General features: G+C 44.5%; 1 protein-coding gene across 2 annotated transcripts in view; it reads right to left on the bottom strand.

Annotated features, from left to right (window-relative positions):
- Positions 1 to 20,970, bottom strand: part of hyou1 (hypoxia up-regulated 1) — a 38,831-nt gene that overhangs the window by 5,287 nt on the left and 12,574 nt on the right. For both annotated transcript variants that reach the window (XM_063202681.1, XM_063202680.1), the window contains exons 15-22: positions 20,597 to 20,654; positions 18,634 to 18,710; positions 18,268 to 18,453; positions 13,885 to 14,075; positions 8,755 to 8,842; positions 8,386 to 8,564; positions 7,329 to 7,406; positions 510 to 594 (exon numbers count right to left, since the gene is read on the bottom strand). In XM_063202681.1, the coding sequence (XP_063058751.1) occupies positions 510 to 594; positions 7,329 to 7,406; positions 8,386 to 8,564; positions 8,755 to 8,842; positions 13,885 to 14,075; positions 18,268 to 18,453; positions 18,634 to 18,710; positions 20,597 to 20,654 (942 nt within the window). The remainder of the gene's footprint in view (positions 1 to 509; positions 595 to 7,328; positions 7,407 to 8,385; positions 8,565 to 8,754; positions 8,843 to 13,884; positions 14,076 to 18,267; positions 18,454 to 18,633; positions 18,711 to 20,596; positions 20,655 to 20,970) is intronic.

The following is a 20,970-nucleotide window of genomic DNA, read 5'->3' as shown; positions in this document are numbered from 1 at the left end:
ACCAGAGGAGCTCAGGCCTTGTAATGACCAGAGGAGCTCAGGCCTTGTAATGACCAGAGGAGCTCAGGCCTTGTAATGACCAGCGGAGCTCAGGCCTTGTAATAACCAGAGGAGCCCATGTAATAACCAGAGGAGCTCAGGCCTTGTAATGACCAGAGGAGCTCAGGCCTTGTAATGACCAGAGGAGCTCAGGCCTTGTAATGACCAGAGGAGCTCAGGCCTTGTAATGACCAGAGGAGCCCATGTAATAACCAGAGAAGCTCAGGCCTTGTAATGACCAGAGTAGCTCAGGCCTTGTAATGACCAGAGGAGCTCAGGCCTTGTAATGGCCAGAGGAGCTCAGGCCTTGTAATGACCAGAGGAGCTCAGGCCTTGTCCTCCTCTGGCCATCGATGACCTTTGACATGACACATCCCAGATCTTATGACTCAGCTGTGACATGACACCTGTGCTCTTGTATTGACTTGTGATGATGTTATTGACATTATGTAGACGTCTATGTGACTTACTGTGGTTTCATTGATGACCTTCTCCAGGGTCTTGAGTTCCACTTCAGTGAAGATCTGGTCTGCCTCTGGAATCAGCTGAGCTCCCCTGAGGGACAAGACAGGAGTACAAATACACACGTTAGAGACATAAACATTATAAAGACTAGAAGCATATTAGAGAAACACACATTACAAATAGGCATTAGAGAAACACACATTACACATACAGCCATTTGAAAAACACACATTACACATACAGCCATTAGAGAAATGCACATTACAAATAGGCATTAGAGAAATGCACATTACAAATAGGCATTAGAGAAATGCACATTATAAATAGGCATTAGAAATCAGCATAAGAAACTGGCATTAGAAATACAAAAGTCAACATCAAGTCAAGTCAAGAGTCAAGTCAAGTAGGTTTTATTGTCAATTTCTTTACATGCACTGGTCATACAAAGAATTTGAAATTACATTTTTTGCTTTCCCATGCAGACATAGACTAATCTAGGTAAGGACATAGACAGTATAGACATAGACAGTACTTATACATGGACTTAAGACAGTATGGACATAGACAGTGCTCATACAGACATTTAAAGTGAAAGACTGGACAACAGAAGACTTGTAGAGGACATACATTAAGAGGTATTGTTGTGCTTTTGTGCTTTTCCTAAAAAAGTCCTTTATAGCGTTCTGACATGGTAATAGTAGCATTTTGAAGGGAAAAAAAAGTATATATATTAAAAAGGTCTGTCAAGTACACCAGCAGCAGTGTGTGTGTGTGTGTGTGTGTGTGTGTGTGTGTGTGTGTGTGTGTGTGTGTGTGTGTGTGACGGTGTGTGTTGTGTGTGTGTGTGTGTGTATGTGTTTTAGTGCAGGTAGAAGGTGCGGTGTGCGTCTGTGTGTGTGTTCGTGCGTCTGTGTGTGTGTGTGTGTGTGTGTCAGTGTGTGTATGTTTGAGTTTAGTGCAGAAAGTGCAGTGTGCTTGTGTGTGTGTGTGTGTGTGTGTGTGTGTGTGCGCATGTTTTGAGTTAGTGCAGGTTGAAAGTTCAGTCATAAGTATAGTAGTGCAGGTGGAATGTTCAGTCGCAGATATGGAGGTGAGGGAGGGGGGGGGGGGGGGTTGTCAGTGGCCTTGCTGGCTAGAGGCTGACAGTGGAGGGAGAGTGGGTTGAGTGTTCAGCATCTTGATCGCTTGGTGCATTGTGCTGCTCGCCAGCCTGGTGGTACGGGAACGGAGGCGCCTGTACCTCTTTCCAGAGGGCAGGAGGCTGAACAGTTTGTGTGCAGGGTGGCTTGTGTCTTTGATGATCATCAGTGCTTTCCGGGTGAGGCGTGTGGTGTAAATGTCCTGCAGGGAGGGGAGTGGTACTCCAATGATCTTCTTCGCTGTGTTCACAACACGCTGGAGTGTCTTCCTGTTTTTCTCCGTGCTCCCCACACTGTGATGCAGTTGGACACGACGCTCTCTATGGTTCCTCTGTAGAATGTTGTCATGATGGAGGGTGTAGCACTTGCCTTCTTTAGTTTGCGCAGGAAGTAGAGACGCTGATGGGCCTTCTTCGCCAATGATGTAGTGTTGGTGGTCCAAGAGAGGTCGTCGCTGATGTGCACTCCAAGGAACTTGGTGCTGCTCACTCTCTCCACAGCATCGCCGTCGATGGTCAGTGGTGGCAGTTGTTTTTGGACCCTTTGGAAGTTGACAACAATCTCCTTGGTCTTGTTGACATTCAGCAGGAGGTTGTTGTCTTTGCACCATCTGGCCAGCAGGTCTACTTCTTCTCTGTAGTGAGTCTCATCGCCCTTGGTGATGAGGCCCACCAGTGTTGTATCATCCGCAAACTTCACTAGATGGTTAGTGCTGTGGGTCGTTGTGCAGTCGTGTGTCAGCAGCGTGAACAGCAGGGGGCTGAGAACGCAACCTTGCGGAGCCCCCGTGCTCAGGGTCAGGGTGCTTGAGGTGTTGTTCCCTACCCGTACTGCTTGTGGTCTTTGCATCAGGAAGTCCAGCAGCCAGTTGCAGAGGGAGGTGCTGAAACCTAGTTTGTCCAGTTTTATGATGAGTTGTCGTGGTATTATGGTATTGAATGCTGAACTGAAGTCAATGAACAGCATTCTCACATATGAGTCTTTATTGTCCAAGTGGGTGAGGGCTGGATGGAGGGCAGAGCAAATTGCATCCTCCGTGGATCGCTTGGCTCGGTATGCGAACTGTTAGGGGCCTAGGGTGGGGGGGTTAGGGTGGCTTTGATGTGTGACAGGACTAGCCGTTCGAAGCACTTCATGATTATGGGCGTCAGTGCTACAGGACGGTAGTCATTGAAGCATGATGGTGATGATTTCTTCGGCACAGGTATGATGGTAGCAGCTTTGAAAAGTGATGGGATGACTGCTTGCTCCAGAGAGATGTTAAAGATGTCTGTGAAGACATCCTTCAGCTCTTCTGCACAATCCTTCAACACTCGGCCTGGTATGTTGTCTGGGCCAGCTGCTTTGCGTGGGTTGATGGTGGCCAGTGTTCTCTTAACACTGGCAGAGGACAGGTAAAGGGGTTGATCATGAGGGGGAGGGGGTGTTTTCTGTGGGTGAGTGTCATTTTGTGCTTCAAAGCGGGCAAAGAAACTGTTCATGTCGTTTAGCAGAGAGGTGTTGTTGTCACAGCTTCGTGGTGCAGGCTTATAGTCCGTGATGGCCTGTATGCCCTGCCACAGGCTCTGTGCATCTCTGCTGTCTTTGAAGTGTGTTGTTATTCTGTCTGAGTATTCCTTTTTTGCTTTCCTGATGCCCTGGGACAGGTTTGCCCTTGCTGTCTTTAGGCCAGCTACGTCTCCTGCTCTGAAGGCTTTGTCTCTGGCCCTCAGCAGTCGGTGGACGTCTCCTGTGAACCATGGCTTCTGGTTGGCCCTGGTGGTGATGTGTTTTATTTCTGTAACATCATCGATGCATTTTGTGATGTAGGAGGTCACGGTGTCTGTGTACTCCTCAATGTCAATGTGATTGCTGTGGGTGGCAGCTGTTTTAAAAATGTCCCAGTCTGTGGTTTCAAAACAGTCCTGTAGTCGTGAGATGGCTCCCTCAGGCCATTTTCTCACCTCCTTCTGAACTGGTTTGGTGAGTTTTGCCCTTTGTCTGTAAGCTGGCAGTAGGAGAATTGTTGTGTGGTCTGATGATCCAATGTGGGGGATGGGCTTTGCCTTGTATGCTCTCTTCTGATTTGTGTAAACGAGGTCCAGGGTGTTTTGTTCTCTTGTTGGGAAGTTGACATGTTGATGAAATTTTGGGAGTACTGTTTTGAGATTTCCGTGGTTGTAATCTCCCAGTACCACTGTGAAGGCATCTGGGTGTGCATCTTGTTGTTCACTGATGCCCCGATGCAGCTCGTTCAGTGCCTCGCTTTTGACGCTGTTGTTGTTGCTGGGTGCGAGGTAGACGGCGACTAATAGGATAGCGGATATTTCTCTGGGTAAATAGAAGGGTCGGCACTTGATGATCATGAACTCCACTCGTGGAGAGCAGTGCCTCTGTACTACCGTAGCATTATTGCACCAAGCATCATGTGTGTAGACACATATTCCTCCCCCTCGTTTTTTCTCTGCAAGGGCTCTGTCTCTGAAATAAATAGCCGTTGACAACTTGACCATTAAGAGCAGTCAGAAAGCACACCTTCACCACGACAGCTCAGATCAACACCAAAGCGTAATCAATTTCAGAAGGATACGTGCAAACACATAGCCTCCTTAGAGGCAGTGGAGAGGGATCAGCTTCATGTTTGAGGGAGGAGTTCCATTAACGACCACACGGGGGCAGTGTCCCATGTCCCTACTCTACTCTACTCTACTCTATATGACACTTGTACTGGAGAGGGACAAGCTGTGTCAATAACTTAATCTAAAGCTCAGCAACTCAGATACCTACTAAACACATAATATTAACACAATAAAATGCCGTTTTTGTCCACTAAACATAAGATCGGTGTGCACATAACATGCGTGACACCTGAGCTGTTTCTGAGGTCTATTCTGTGGAAACTGACTCCCAAGGCTGCAAGATAAAGCCCTCGGCTAATCCCAACATGGTCACAATAGCACGGCAGTTTCACTGGAGCAATGCCACCAGCAGACACTTTGTTTTAAAGACAACATGGAGAGACTGGCAGACGAGAGGCATCCTCCCCTTCCCTATTGTGTACTGGGAGCACCTGTGTCTGTGTCTGTGTAGGCAGAGAGAGAAGCTTCAGTAGTGAAACAGGATCAGCCATTTAAAGTCATTACTGCAACTCCCATGTGGACGTATGGAAACGCCTGAGTACTGCCAGTCTCGTGTGTACATGGAAACGCCTGAGTAGTGTACTGCCAGTCTCGTGCGTACATGGAAACGCCTGAGTAGTGTACTGCCAGTCTCGTGCGTACATGGAAACGCCTGAGTACTGCCAGTCTCGTGCGTACATGGAAACGCCTGTGTACTGCCAGTCTCGTGCGTACATGGGAAGTCCTCATGACGAGACTGAGGAAGACCGAGAAGTCGAGACGTCATTGCCAGTGAATGGATGAATAAAAGGAGGAAAAAATAACTTTAAGAAGAAAAGATCCAAAGTGTGCGAACCCTTTTTCCAAAAATACGTAATCTTTTTGTTCAGCACCAGGGATTGTGCACAAGTAACTCTCTACAAGTCCTCATGACGAGACACTATGACGAGGACAGAACAGCACTGCAGTACACGCGTGATTAAATCCCCTTCTTCTCCATCATCATCATCATCATCATCATCATCGCTTATTGGTGCTTACCGGTAGCTACCAACATAGGGCATTACTGCCACCAACAGCTGCCGCTGCGTAAAGCTTCAGCAATGAGTACAGAGCATTCATGTGGGGTTGGCACATTAACAAGCAGGGTCAAATAACACACATAAAGAAAATTAAAATAAAAAAGTAAAGACAGAAGTGAGAGGGGGAAAAAAAACAGAATAAAGCTCCTTGATCCTGAAGAGATACTGGAGAGCTAAGTGGCTGGTGGGCAGTAGGGGGCGCCACCAGACCTCGCACTGAGCTGAATCCATGGCTATGGGCAGTAGGGGGCGCCACCAGTCCTCCCACTGAGCTGAATCCATGGCTATGGGCAGTAGGGGGCGCCACCAGTCCTCCCACTAGGGTGACCAGCTGTCCGGACTTCGGCCGGACAACCCCGCCCCTTAACTTTCTAACCTAGCGTCCTCGCGCGCACCCATTGCTTCGACTTGCCGAATCCCCGCCTCCGTGGAGAAAATTGTGAAGTTGGCATTCTAAACTGTAGGCAGAAATCAGGGAACAGCGCTGCCATCTTACCTCAGACAACTCAGCTGCCAACAACAGTTTTACTTGTAAAACAATATTTTTGGGGGGAAGGATTTTCGCATTGCATTACCTCACTCCGATAGAGGAGTCATCACCACTAACTTAATTTTGTATCAGACGGCAGGTTACGATAGACAAATCCTTCCGTTGTTGTGTAGGCTATTTCATATTTTTTAAATAAATGTATTTTGGGTAGTCGTGCATTCGTAGGCCTAATAGCCAACCATTAATTTGATTTAGGCTACTTTATTCCAAGTTGGTCAGAAGTATTATCAGCGGTGTTTTAAGGGAGGCAAACCGCTTTTGTCAACCTTTTTTTCATGCAGACGCTGGATAACCAACAACACGAGCTCAAAATACAGACAGCGCCCGTGCAGAAAGACGTTTCTTTGCCCTGTTTGTAAAGTTGTGAGAACCCTCGTATCGTTGTAAAGGCATTTAGCGGACAAACTTAATTGCACTAGGCCAATGCGTTGCCAACAGTGCAGGAAAAAATAGGAAACAGACAGTAGGCAATAATATAGTTGCCTTATTTAACTTTCATACAGTCAGTTAATGAACTTCATATATGGCTATTGCACGGAGATTTCCCCGACACAAGGCGACAGCAATACAGTTAGTTAACAGAGGTTATATCTGGAGTAACATGGCGGCCGCAGATATCGGAAACGCGACCGACTATCAAGGTCTAGTTTGCGTCGATGACGTTGCCTCGCAGCTCGAGGCCATAAGCAAAAGGCTAGGAGGAACGGAAAGACAAAGAGAGGGACACACGGATGTCGTGAACAGGTCGTAAAAACGGCCCGATGGCCACCAGTCCTCCCACTGAGCTGAATCCATGGCTATGCTCAGCTCCACATTACATAACTATTACATTACACTTACCTGACACTTTTATCTAAAGCCACTTCATTATATTTACAGGGTAACCATAAGCCCGCTGCTGCCCTGCATTTATGAAACAAGTAAGTTACCGGTTATACCGGCTATATAGGGAGTCTTCTTTACGAACTCTCCCCATCAGCTCTTGTGTGTATAGGAGTCGTCTTCACTAACTCTCCCTCAGTGCAGGAAGAGATGGGGGCATCAATCCTCCCACTGACATGGCGTCCATTGTAGCTACTAAATGTTTATGACGCACGGGAGCTATTTTAGTATCGAGGCTCTCTGCTTCTGAATGAATCCCTCCCTTGAGGGAGACGCGTGAAAGAGGTGTCCTCGAGGGAGCCTTATGAATGAGCCTCCTTCCTCAGACAGTAGCTGTAATTATGAAGAGCATGAGTTCTCCTCTGGGGCGTCTCTGAGGACAACCCTCTGGAACAGAGTAATTACTCGCGTCTTAAAGAGTAAGTCGGCAACCAACTGCAGCTACTGAACCTCAAGGCTTGCAACCTTGGCCATATTAAAATGCAACTCGAGCAATACAGTAGTGGGTTGGTCAAGCCTGCTGTCCTTCACACCTCAGGAGGTATTCTGATTGGTTAAGCTTGCAGTCACTCACCTGAGGAAGAATGTGGATTGGTTGAGGCGGCTGTCGAGGGAAGCGAGGCGCTCGGGCCACTTGCGTCTCTCGTCCACCCTGAAAAAAAAGCAAGGAGTTTAAACTGCCAGCAAGTGGACTTGGGGAGAGATAGAGAGAGAGAGCGAGAGCGAGAAGAGTCTCTACCTGAACATCATGGCCTTGCTGGTGTGTGTGTGTGTGTCTACCTGAACATCATGGCCTTGGTTGCTATGATTGCCATAGTAATTGTATATATTGATTGCTATAGGAATTGTATATATTGGTTGCTATAGTAATTGTATATATTGGTTGCTATAGCTACCTGAACATCATGGCCTTGGTTGCTATGGTTGCTATGGGGCACCTAAGACTCCACCCCTTCCGGGCGGCTCATGGGGCTGAAAATGCAAAAACTTTTGACTGGGCTGTAATGGACTGATCAAAGCCATTTTCCAATCCACCTCGCATTCCCCCGTCGATCACACATATGCTGTGCCTCAGAATTAATAACAACCAATGGTGTGCTTGTTGACTTCACTTGGCAAGCGATTTTTGAGTTTGTGTGTGCAAAAATATGCAATTATTTGGACTATACAACAGACGTCGCATGTCCGACGTGCAGCCACTTACGCCACGGTGCAGCGGTAGGGTTGGCTGTGCCTCGGTTCACGTCAAATATGCGAGGCGCACGTGTAATCTCTCACACAGTTTTGCACAAAAGCTAAAATAACGTTTCTTGCGTGTCGAAAATGAGTGGTCTTACGACGCAAATCCAAACCTTTCAATACACCGTCATCATATGTGAAATCCGGAGCACATGCCAAACGGGATGAGGATTTAGACTCGATCCATTAACTCTCATTCAAAATTTTGAGAGCTCCAGCCCCACGGATCGGAAGTAGAAGGGCGTGACTTAGGTGCCCCATAGTAATTGTATATATTGGTTGCTATAGTAATTGTATATATTGGTTGCTATAGTAATTGTATATATTGGTTGCTATAGTAATTGTATATATTGGTTGCTATAGTAATTGTATATATTGGTTGCTATAGCTACCTGAACATCATGGCCTTGGTGGCCTTGCGCAGCTCTGACAGCTTCTCCTTTAACTCTTTAGTGGCCGCAGAGTAGCCGTCCTCGTCCAGCCAATCAGACGCGGCGCTCAGCTTGGAGCCCAGAGCCTCCCGCTCCTCCTCCGACACCACGGCCTGGTACTCCTCCTGGTACAGCTTATCCTGACACACACACACACACACACACACACACACACACACACACAATATGATATAGTATATACACATAACCACACCACGGCCTGGTACTCCTCCTGATACAGGGGGAGGCAGGGAGAGCAAGAGAGGGGGGGTTAGGGTTAGGGTCTTTGTGTGTAGTTTGTGTGTGTCTGTGTGTGTGTGTGTGTGCTACCTGGGTCTCGAAGACAAAGGCCTCGAGGCTGTTGAGTGATTTCTCCCTCTCTTGCTTCTCTAGATCCCGATTGGTCAGATCCTGCAGCCTGCAAAATAAACAAGAATTCAATTAAACTCTCAACAGGTAGAGCTACATAGCGCTCCTTTAATCACATAGACAAGTCAGGTCATGCTGAAATTAGTCATTCATAAGCGACTGAAGATTTGGCAACTTGAACTGTCTGTGGGCAAAAAAACAAACAAACAAACAAACAAAAGGGAAAATCTCAAGCTGGACCCAAAGCGCCTCTGCTAACCACTTAGCAACTTAGCATCACGTTGATGTGAAATTGCATTAAAACCAAGAAAGTTGCTAACTTAATTAGCATCACGTTGATGTGAAATTGCATTAAAACCAAGTAAGTTGCTAACTTAATTAGCATCACGTTGATGTGAAATTGCATTAAAACCAAGTAAGTTGCTAACTTAATTAGCATCACGTTGATGTGAAATTGCATTAAAACCAAGAAAGTTGCTAACTTAATTAGCATCACGTTGATGTGAAATTGCATTAAAACCAAGTAAGTTGCTAACTTAATTAGCATCACGTTGATGTGAAATTGCATTAAAACCAAGTAAGTTGCTAACTTCATTAGCATCACGTTGATGTGAAATTGCATTAAAACCAAGTAAGTTGCTAACTTCATTAGCATCACGTTGATGTGAAATTGCATTAAAACCAAGTAAGTTGCTAACTTCATTAGCATCACGTTGATGTGAAATTGCATTAAAACCAAGTAAGTTGCTAACTTCATTAGCATCACGTTGATGTGAAATTGCATTAAAACCAAGTAAGTTGCTAACTTCATTAGCATCACGTTGATGTGAAATTGCATTAAAACCAAGTAAGTTGCTAACTTCATTAGCATCACGTTTAAAAAAAAAAAATTATTTGTAGTTTATTTGGCAGGGACAATGCAGTGCACATTGTTACAAACATGACATGGCAGAGCCATGACACAACTTGCAGATGTGAATACATGAAAGGTTTATAGCTAGATAGCTAATTTGCAACCTCAGTCCCTGATCAGGCTACCTACTCTAATAAAACATATAAATCATCTAAAAGTACAATTGTACAATACAGTATACAAGACAATAATAAGCCAACTTGAAACATGCTCCCTATAATATAAAAGCCTTGTGCATTAAGAAAAAAACAAGATGATGAGGGTGACCTATATATGCTGTGTGTGCATGTGTGTGTGTTAACTATTGTGTGTTATGATTACATTTTTGGTTTTCCTTCAGCCAGTGTTTCAGTTGTCTGTTAAATGTTTTAAACTCTGTTTGGATTTTTATTACAGTTGGTAAACTGTTCCACATATGAGTTCCAATAACTGAGAAACTAGACTGACCAAAAGAAGTTTTGCGCACCTCTGCAATGCAGTTACCATTCACTGCTCCTCTGGTGGCCGCTCTTCTTGAGCTTATTTTTGTTACAAATGGACACAGTACCACAGGAGCAATATTGTTTGCACATTTAAAAATGAGTTTAAGAAAAGAGAACTTCATAAAATTCTCAAAGCTTAAGAGGTTATATTTCTTTACTATGAGGCAGTGGTGCCACGTTATTGGTTTCTGGTCCATTATATTTGGGAAAAGAGAGGAGAGACAAAAGATTGCTACTATCCTTGAAACGAAGGGACTGAAACCAAGGGAAACAGTTAAAAATCTTGGGGTCCTCATTGACAGTGACCTAAATTTCAACAGTCACATGAAAGCTATTACTAAGTCTGCATTTTATCACATAAAAAACGTCTCTAAATTTAGGGGCCTGATGTCTAAACATGATCTGGAGAAGCTAATACATGCCTTCATTTCTAGTAAAGTCGATTACTGTAACAGTCTGTTTACTGGCCTCCCAAATAAGACCATTAAACAGCTTCAACTGGTACAAAATGCAGCTGCAAGGGTTCTTGCAAAGACAAGGAAGTTTGACCACATTACTCCAATTTTAAGATCGCTGCATTGGCTCCCAGTAAGCTACAGAATTGATTTTAAGGCAATGCTACTTGTGTTTAAATCATTAAATGGAATGGGACCCACATATCTACTGGATATGTTTCAGCTGTATGCACCGACCAGGTCACTAAGGTCAACGGAGAAGAATTTGCTGGTGATTCCAAAAGTCAAAACAAAGTGTGGAGAGGCAGCCTTTAGCTTCTATGCTTCAAAGCTTTGGAACCAGCTTCCAGATGACGTAAAAAATGCACCCACTATTGATAGCTTTAAATCTAGACTCAAGACAAAGCTGTTCTCAGATGCTTTCTTAAATTATTGATGTTTTTCAAGGTTTTATGTTTATTTATGTTTTATTTTATTATTATTTTTACCTTATGTTTTATCTTAATGTTTTAAATGTTTTTTTGACTCTAATTAATTTCCCTGTTTTCCTTTCATTTACATTTGTTAACTTTGTGAAGCACATTGAGTTGCACCTGTGTATGAAATGCGCTATATAAATAAACTTGCCTTGCCTTGCCTTGCCTGGTCCAGTATCTTTAATGCCTGTTTATATAATGATAAAATAGGTTTGATTGATGTCTGGGAGGCTTGGCTCCATACAGTAATACAGTAAGATAGGTGGGACAGTATCATGGCATGAAAGAACAGTAAGGCTGCCTTGACAGGTATGTGATGCCTTATCATTCTAAAACAGTTCAAGTTTGTTCGAAGTGTTGTGGTGAGTTTCTTAATGTGTTTATTAAACTTAAGCTGAGAGTCTAAGATTATTCCTAAAAATTTAAATTCTTCAACTTCGTCTATTGTGTCCTGGTCAATTTTGATAGAGCAGGAGGCTTTACCTCTTATGGAAAAACACATAGACACTGTCTTTTTGATGTTCAGAGTGAGATGGTTGTCCTTAAGCCAACGGGATACATCTTCCATCTCCTTAGTCAAAATGTCTGCTGCTGCGCTTGGTGTTTTGGCTGATGCATAAATTACAGTATCGTCAGCATACATTTGGCAGTTGGATGCCCGGCAGCATGTGGGCAGATCATGTATGTACAGACTGAAGAGCAGAGGCCCCAAGATTGAGCCCTGCGGGATGCCCAGATTTGCGGCTAATGGTTGTGACAGATCTGCGTTTATCCTAACCCTCTGCTCCCCATGCTCCAAATATGGAGCAAACCAGCTTATGGCGGGATTTGAGATATTAAAAGTGCTGAGTTGATGTGAAATTGCATTAAAACCAAGTAAGTTGCTAACTTCATTAGCATCACGTTCATGTGAAATTGCATTAAAACCAAGTAAGTTGCTAACTTCATTAGCATCACGTTGATGTGAAATTGCATTAAAACCAAGTAAGTTGCTAACTTAATTAGCATCACGTTGATGTGAAATTGCATTAAAACCAAGTAAGTTGCTAACTTCATTAGCATCACGTTCATGTGAAATTGCATTAAAACCAAGTAAGTTGCTAACTTAATTAGCATCACGTTGATGTGAAATTGCATTAAAACCAAGTAAGTTGCTAACTTAATTAGCATCACTACTGTCTGGAAAGGCACCGCTGGCCTCCTGACATTGTCCCAACGCATAACCATGATGCTCCAAACAGGGGAAGACATGACGAGGCATAACCATGATGCTCCAAACAGGGGAAGACATGACGAGGCATAACCATGATGCTCCAAACAGGGGAAGACATGACGAGATGAGCGAAGAGACAACATATGAACTAAGTATATTAACAGAGTTAATATGATAAACAAAGAGCGATTTGTATCGAACACTGTGCTCTTTCGCAACTTATTTTATTCATTAAATCGTCTATTTATGAGATGAAATGGAGTGTCTGGCTCACGTGTCTTTTACATGGTGAAACTGAAGACAAGTTTCCACACTTGTGGACAGAGCGGTATAAAGTTTTAGTAAAAGTACCCTTACAGATGTAATTACAACACTAGTAGTATAATATATTGCATGGGTTCAACCTTTTAGTGTTGTAATTACAGTACCTCTGTAAGAGTACTACTACTTCATAAAACTCTGCTTGTGGACAATAAAGATCGATTCATCCATCCATCCATTAAAAAGCCCCTGTGCGTACTTCTTGTGAGAGGCCTGCATGGCGTCAGTGGTCCAGCACGTCATAAAAACATGAATATGAATGCTGATTCCATACATCTTGTATGTATTGTATTGAATATGAACGTTTGTATGTATTGTATTGAATGCTGATTCCATACATCTTGTATGTATTGTATTGAATGCTGATTTCATACATCTTGTATGTATTGTATTGAATATGAATGCTGATTCCATACAGCTTGTATGTATTTTCTGATTGATGCATCAAAACACAATAAATAAAGCCTGGGGTGAATTTCTCAAAACCAAAGTTGCTTACTACATTAGCTACTTCATTGCTTTCAATGCATTTTCCCATTGGCAACTACCGAAGTTGCTAACAGGCTAACAACTTCCCTTTTGAGAAACTCACCCCTGATATGAGCGATGCCCCTTTGCGTACTTCATGTGTGAGGCCTGGATGGCGTCAGTGGTGGGGTCAGTGCTAAATGCTAGTGTAGTGTAGTGTAGTGTAGTGTAGTGTAGTGTAGTGTAGTGTAGTGTAATGTAGCGTAGCGTAGTGCAGTGTAATGTAATGTAATGTAGTGTAGTTTAGTTCCATCTAATGTTAATGTAGTGTAGTGTAGTGCAGTGCAGTGCAGTGCAGTGCAATTCTAGTGTAGTGTAGTGCAGTGCAGTGTAGTGCAATTCTAGTGTAACCGCAGAAATACACCAGCGGCGATCTGAGCGAGTCGAGCGACGGGAGTAATTGACTTTGTATTGAGTCGAGAGACAAAAGCGATTCTGGAGACTAGAGCGATTTGCGCGACGAGCGCGACAATTTGAAGTTGAAATCTTTTCAACTTTCTATGACGCGGTTCGGCGACAAGCCGTGACAGCCAATGACTGTATAGAGGTCAGTGACCACAGCCAATGGGAATGCTTGAATGCTTTGCCTTCTGCCTGTACGGACATACTCTTGTCTCCTCAATCGCTCGTATCGCTTGCTGCTGCACTCTGTCGCTTGAATCGCGTCGCCGCTGGTGTATCTCTGCGGTAATGTGCTGCGTACTTCATGTGAGATGCCTGGATGGCATCAGTAGTAGGGTCCAGGATGTCCTTGAGCTGCATCTCTGCCCCGATGTCCACGGAGATCTTGCTCTTCTTCTGCGGTTTAGTCTTCTTCTCCTCCGCCGCCTCCTGGCCCTCCGCTGCCTTCTCCTCCTCCGCCGCCTTCCCAGCAGCCTCCTCTCCAGCACCCGCCTGCAAACACAAAACAACAAACACACACAGACACAGTTCAGTTAGAAAACACTCAGAAGTAGGGGTGTGCAAATGCATCGTCATATCGATGCATCGCGATTCTTGTTTTCACGATAGACTGCATCGATTCATGACGCCAAGAATCGATTCTTAAATAATAATAATAAAGCATGCACGTTGTTTAGAAAAGGTCCATGCGCTTTCACTACAATAAATACATCTCCAGTCCACTAGATGGCACCGTCAGGGTTGCCAGATGAGGCTGATGATTTCCAGCCCAAAACATGCTCAAAACCCGCCTAGAAGCACAAAATCCCGCCCAATTCTCTTGATTTCTATGGCAAAAATGGGGCTGGTTTTTCTGCTAGATGCCATTTTTACCCGCACACTGCCATCCTAAGCAGCCCAATTGGGCGGGAAACCGCCCAATCTGGCAACACTAGTGGCTTGCTAGGTGACGCATCTTTGTTGATGTGGAGGAAGTCGCCTAGTCACACATCCATTGTTTGTCATTTTTTTGGAGTTTGGGCTCCACTAAAACACTTTCCATTTAATAATTCACAAGGCATTAAACATTTTGATAAATATAACGATTTTGAAGACCTGTTTCCAAACGATTGTTTAGTGGTCTGAATTTGTACACAAGTTGCCAAGTTCGTCTGTAGTATCATGATGTTATTTCAGTTAGCCGCGTTAGCTTCGGTTAGTTCCTAATGGCCAAAATGGTTTATTTATGACACACAGCAGACCACAGTTGTTGAAAATAAGATCACATGGAGATGTTAGAAAGGGAAAACTGCCATGTGGGTAAATTCAGATATGATAATTGTGTACACTATTGGCGTTTTCAGGGTTAGACTGCCTGTTTATCCAGTTGCATCCAATGCTCACTAAACCTTTTGGTAACACTTTACTTAAAGCCAACATTATAAGCGCATTTATAACAAATTATAATGCACATTATAATTACTTACAACGTATTATGACTACACTCATAATGCTTCATGATGCTTTATATTAACAGTTATGAATAACTATGAATCTAGCTTATAATTCCTTATAAATCCAAGGGTGTCATGAGTGCTCATTACTGGTTATAAACTACAGGCTGCCTGATGGGGCTTATAGTATATTATGAGCACCTATACCCCTCTATGAACAGACCTGGATGATAACCTGTCATAAGGACTCATAAGATGCTATAATGTTTCATGTGAGATCATAAGTCGTCAATGTGTGCTCTAAGTAAAGTGAAGTTCATATGGATGCATCTATAATGCACATCTATAATGCATCATAATGTACTGTAAGCCCCATCAGGCAGCCTGTAGTTTATATCAAGTCATGAGCACTCATAATACCCTTGGATTTATAAAGTATTATAAGCTAGATTCATGGTTATTCATTACTGTTAACATAAAGCATCATGAAACATCATCGGTGTAGTCGTAATGCGTTGTAAGTAATGATAATGTGCATTATAATTTGTTATAAATGCGCTCATAATACGCTATAGATATGGGCTTCATAGAAAGTGTTACCAAACTTGTTTTTTTTTTTTTTTTACTTCAGTTTATAAATGGAAGCTACCAACCTCCCAAGTGACTTAAAATTTGACTTATGAATGCTACACAGCAACTGACAAGTAAGCTGTATCTTTGCATATTTACCTCCGCCAGGAGGTTATGTGATCACCTGAGTCTCTGTGTTGTCTGTGTTCGTTCGTTCCCTGCTATTTTTTCCCTGTTTGTTCGTTCGTTCGTTCCCTGCTATTTCACTGCCTGCCACAAGGTGCGCGCGAGCTCCCAAGCACAGAGCACTGGCGTGCCTGCGCTTCACTCCAAGTATGTTCAACTGCAGTGTGCAGGGCGGGGGGCAGGTCTGGATCACATCTCCCTCCTCCCCCCCTGAGCACATCGAATGCCTCCCCCTTGTCATTCAGCGCTTCTACACGGGAAGAAAAATAGCTCTGGAAGTCACTGCACCGTGCAGAGCAAAGACGCAGAGTTTTCACAAATAAAATCGTAGATCCACTCTCTCTACTCCACTAATGCATAATGGTTTGGTTAGTGTAGGAAACACGATCGGGGAGCTTTGAGTGAACCGCGTAATGAACAGCACGCGACCCTGTTTAGTATCATTTATTAATCCAGAGGGAAATTAATATAAGGACAGCTACATATAGGCCTAGTAGCCTATTTGTTAACGCATGGGTCTAATTTGAATTATTATTAAGTGTCTCTTCTTAGTATCTTAGTTTGAAGTTGGATGCTACTCCTTCTCTCAGCAACAGGGAGGAACTTTTGCCTCCGCCTCCAGCTCCAACGCCAAGTGCATTTCATAATGTTGCTCAGCCGCAGGCAGCATCCTGTCAAATGAATTACCACCGCTGCCAAAAATATGGAATTTGTGATTGTGTTGGCCTTTATTTTTATCATTGCTGTTGCGAGATGGACAGTGACCACTCCCGCAGATAGTTTAGGTTGGCAATTCTGTCTAATTAATTACGTTGTCAAAAATATGGAATATGTGATCGTGTAAGTTCACAATGCTGTTGTGGACTGTGACTTGGGTTCACAATGCTGTCGAATTTATTAGGCTCCCTTGCCAAAATAAGAATGTACGTTCACAATTCTGGTAAAATTCATTCCATCCCCTTAGCTACATTTAAAGTGAACCCCAAGTTGTTTGCGAGATGGACAGGGATCACAATGCCCGACAGGATGCATAATGGCCGAGCACCGGCGAATATTCCACACGGATTTGCCTGCGCCATTGTAAGCAGTAGCCTTGCCTACGGAACGGGCTGCGAATGTCTCATTTGACGCCAGCTCCAACATCAACCTAAAAAGTTGCTCATCAGCTGGCAACCTGTAGGCTACACCCTCGTTGAAGTTAACAAGCAATCCTGTTAATTACCGCTGCCTAAAATGTGTGTGAAGTGGAAGTGCACTGTTGCGAGATGGACAGTGACCACCGCAGATCATTTTGGTTGACAATTAGGTAGCCTACCATCGCCAAAAATATGGAATTTGTGGCTGTGTAAGTTCACAATGCTGGTCAAATGCATTACACCCCCTTCACTGAATTTAAAGTTAACCACAGTTGCGAGATGGACCTCAAAGCGCAACAGCAATGTAGGCCTACGTGAACTGATTAACAACGGTGAATAGTGATTTCCCATGAGGAATACGGAGAGGAAAATGCACTTCAGCCGACAGCGCCAAGACCAACCAGTGACCCATGACAATAATGCATACCATCGTAGGAAAAAAAAATAGGCCTAACCCTTCTTTGGTTGTTTAGTGCTGTTGGTCAAAATCATTACATTCCCTTCACTAATTAGGCTGCAGTTCTAGCGCGTGATTACAAGCTTTCAAGTAGGTTGATTTTTACCTTTTGCGCATAAGGCTAGATTAGGTTAATAGGGCCTACGATTGCTATAACCTAATAGCCTAAAACATTCGCCATGAGTCTGAGAGGGATGTTTAAATTGACAACGATATTTGCTTTTAATTTGTCATGAGGCTTAAAGCTATCACTCTATAGCCTATTTAGAGAAGTTAACAAGCACCTTAATTACAAACAACCTTCATTACAAAAAGCACAGGCTATTGCATTTTGGTCGACGTTCATCAACATAAAAAAAACACGTGTATTTTGTATGACGTTCAGGGTCTGTTTCTAGGTTGTTTTGATGTCGTTGGGGGAGGGGGATGTAGAAGGGGATGCGCAGTGGAAACGTTTGGGATTCGGTTACACGAACGGTTAGCCTTTCTAATCCTCCTTTCTCTTTACATTATAGGCCTATTGAATGGCAAACTTCCTCAACTTTCTCAAAACAAAAGTTAAACAAATCACACACTCATATATGTGCACAGTAGTATCAACATCCTTGGCGGAGGTCTGCACACTCTGGGTGCTTTTCTAGTTATTGAAGCAAATAAGCTTGCATATTTACTGAAGTGAATACAGCCTAAGCTTTTTTTTTTAAACTGAAGTAAATATTGCAATGCATCGCGATGCATCGCAATGATGCAGTGTATCGCGATGCATCGTGATATAATCGCATCGTGGCATATGAATCGTGAATCGCATCGCGAACCCCTTGGCAATACCCACCTCTAGAACTACATTACCTTGACAGACATGGGTCTATATATTCTAAGGGTCATGTGTTCAAGACTCATACCTCTGGAGCGGGCTCCTCTCCTGCTCCTGCTCCCTCCGTCTTCTCCTCCGCAGGAGCCTCCTCTGCCGTCTGCTCTCCTCCCTCCTGCTTCTCCTCTTCTCCTCCTCCTCCTCCTGTCTGCGTCTCCTTCTGCTCCTCCCCCTCCTCTTGCTCCTTACCCGCCTCAGGGGGAACCTCCTCCTCATCCTAAAAACACACACACAGAATGATCACACTGAAATAAACACTCAAACAAACACTCAGACTAGACCCCGTTTCTTGAAGGCATCGTTGCTAACCAATTAGCGACTTTGCAGGTTGCCGATGTACGTGCACGCACACACACACACACACACACACACACACACACACACACGTTAAGCGTACCTGAACAGGCTCGGTGGCGTTGGGACTGGGCTCCGAGTTGCCTCCTCCAAACAGACTCTGGATGGTGTTGCCAAGCTCTGAAACACACACACAGGCACAGGTACAGGGCATCAGGTAGACACACAGGCACAGGCACAGGCACAGGACATTAGGTAGACACACAGGGCATTAGGTAGACACACAGGGCATTAGGTAGACACACAGGCACAGGGCATTAGGTAGACACACAGGCACAGGGCATTAGGTAGACACACAGGCACAGGACATCAGGTAGACACACAGGGCATCAGGTAGACACACAGGCACAGGACATTAGGTAGACACACAGGCACAGGGCATCAGGTAGACACACAGGCACAGGGCATTAGGTAGACACACAGGCACAGGCACAGGCACAGGCACAGGACATTAGGTAGACACACAGGCACAGGGCATCAGGTAGACACACAGGGCATTAGGTAGACACACAGGCACAGGGCATCAGGTAGACACACAGGCACAGGCACAGGGCATTAGGTAGACACACAGGCACAGGCACAGGACATCAGGTAGACACACAGGCACAGGACATCAGGTAGACACACAGGCACAGGCACAGGGCATCAGGTAGACACACAGGCACAGGACATTAGGTAGACACACAGGCACAGGGCATTAGGTAGACACACAGGCACAGGGCATTAGGTAGACACACAGGCACAGGACATTAGGTAGACACACAGGCACAGGACATTAGGTAGACACACAGGCACAGGCACAGGGCATCAGGTAGACACACAGGGCATCAGGTAGACACACAGGCACAGGCACAGGGCATTAGGTAGACACACAGGCACAGGACATCAGGTAGACACACAGGCACAGGACATTAGGTAGACACACAGGGCATCAGGTAGACACACAGGCACAGGGCATCAGGTAGACACACAGGGCATTAGGTAGACACACAGGACATCAGGTAGACACACAGGCACAGGACATTAGGTAGACACACAGGGCATCAGGTAGACACACAGGCACAGGACATTAGGTAGACACACAGGACATCAGGTAGACACACAGGCACAGGGCATCAGGGGAGAATTCATAATAATGTGCAATATGGTATGACGAGAAGACCGGTCGATTGAAGTTTCTTTAAGCAAGTAAAGACTCTCCTCTTTTGTGACTCTCCTCTTCTAGATCACACAGACCGCGGATTTCTGCCTACAATCTGCGATGCGCGTCCAGCTGATTAATCAGAAGTGACCACACCAAGCGCGGATCCACTGCCTATTCGAATGCGGTGACTAGGCAACGTAACGACAACCGTCACTCGCAACGTAGCCTAATCGATGGTGTTGTGTCATTAATGTGAAAACATAGGCCTACACAAAATGCTTTGTCCATTCATCTATGTAAAATGAATAGAAGACGAGCTCTTTCCTTGCTCTCCTAATTGGATAGGGAATCTGATATGAATGTTGATAACGGTCTCCTATCGAACATCTGGAAATCCGCCGCGGGTTTTCCGCCTTGAGTTGAACTTTTTTCAACTCGATCCGCCCGGCGCGGAGAGGCGGAGAATCTGCAACCCGCCTTGCGCTGATATCAGACGCGTAATCCGCTCATTTTCATTGACAAACAATAGAATACATCCGCCTCCTACTGTAAAATCCGCGTTCTGTGTGATAGCGCCCTAATGTTTGAGCTGCCCTAGCCCCAGGGCAGACTGTTGACATGATGTGTATGTGTGTGTGTGTGAGTGTGTGTGTGTACTCTACTTTACAAAAAAATCGAATCATTCTTTGCATCTGCACTTGTTGTTCTGTATATCTCCTGTGCACTTTGTGTCTGCTAGTGATGCTGGCTGTGATTATGTCCTCGTTTGTAAGTCGCTTTGGTTACAGTATAAAGCGTCTGCCAAATGCAATGTAATGTAATAATGTAATCTTTAGAGGGAAGTGAAGAACTTAGAACTTACTGGTCAGTGTGGATTCCTCCTCCTTCTCCTCCACAATAGTCTCAAACACGGACTCCACCTACAGACAGCAGACATCACAACCATGAATAACCTGGACTCCACCTGAGACATCACAACCACGTTAACGAGAAGATTTGGCAAATAAACAGCCATGACATCAGCATACTGTGACCTGATATGGTGGCCAAGAATAACAAGAACTTTTTACAGCCACACTAAAAAGTTAACTTTGGTCAATAAATCCTGACAATTCTGTGTAGAGCCTAGTGCAATATGTAGCCTCAAGCTTGCGGAGATCTTACTCTGTCCAGCAGCAGTACTCTGCTCTCATCCATGTTGGAGTGGCCTTGATGCCTTTAGACTCTTACTATTAC

The sequence above is a fragment of the Engraulis encrasicolus genome, chromosome 7 (genome assembly GCF_034702125.1).
Source record: "Engraulis encrasicolus isolate BLACKSEA-1 chromosome 7, IST_EnEncr_1.0, whole genome shotgun sequence".
Lineage (NCBI taxonomy): Eukaryota > Metazoa > Chordata > Actinopteri > Clupeiformes > Engraulidae > Engraulis > Engraulis encrasicolus.
Note: the sequence above shows the minus strand (reverse complement) of the source record. Positions and strands in the feature narration are given on the sequence as shown.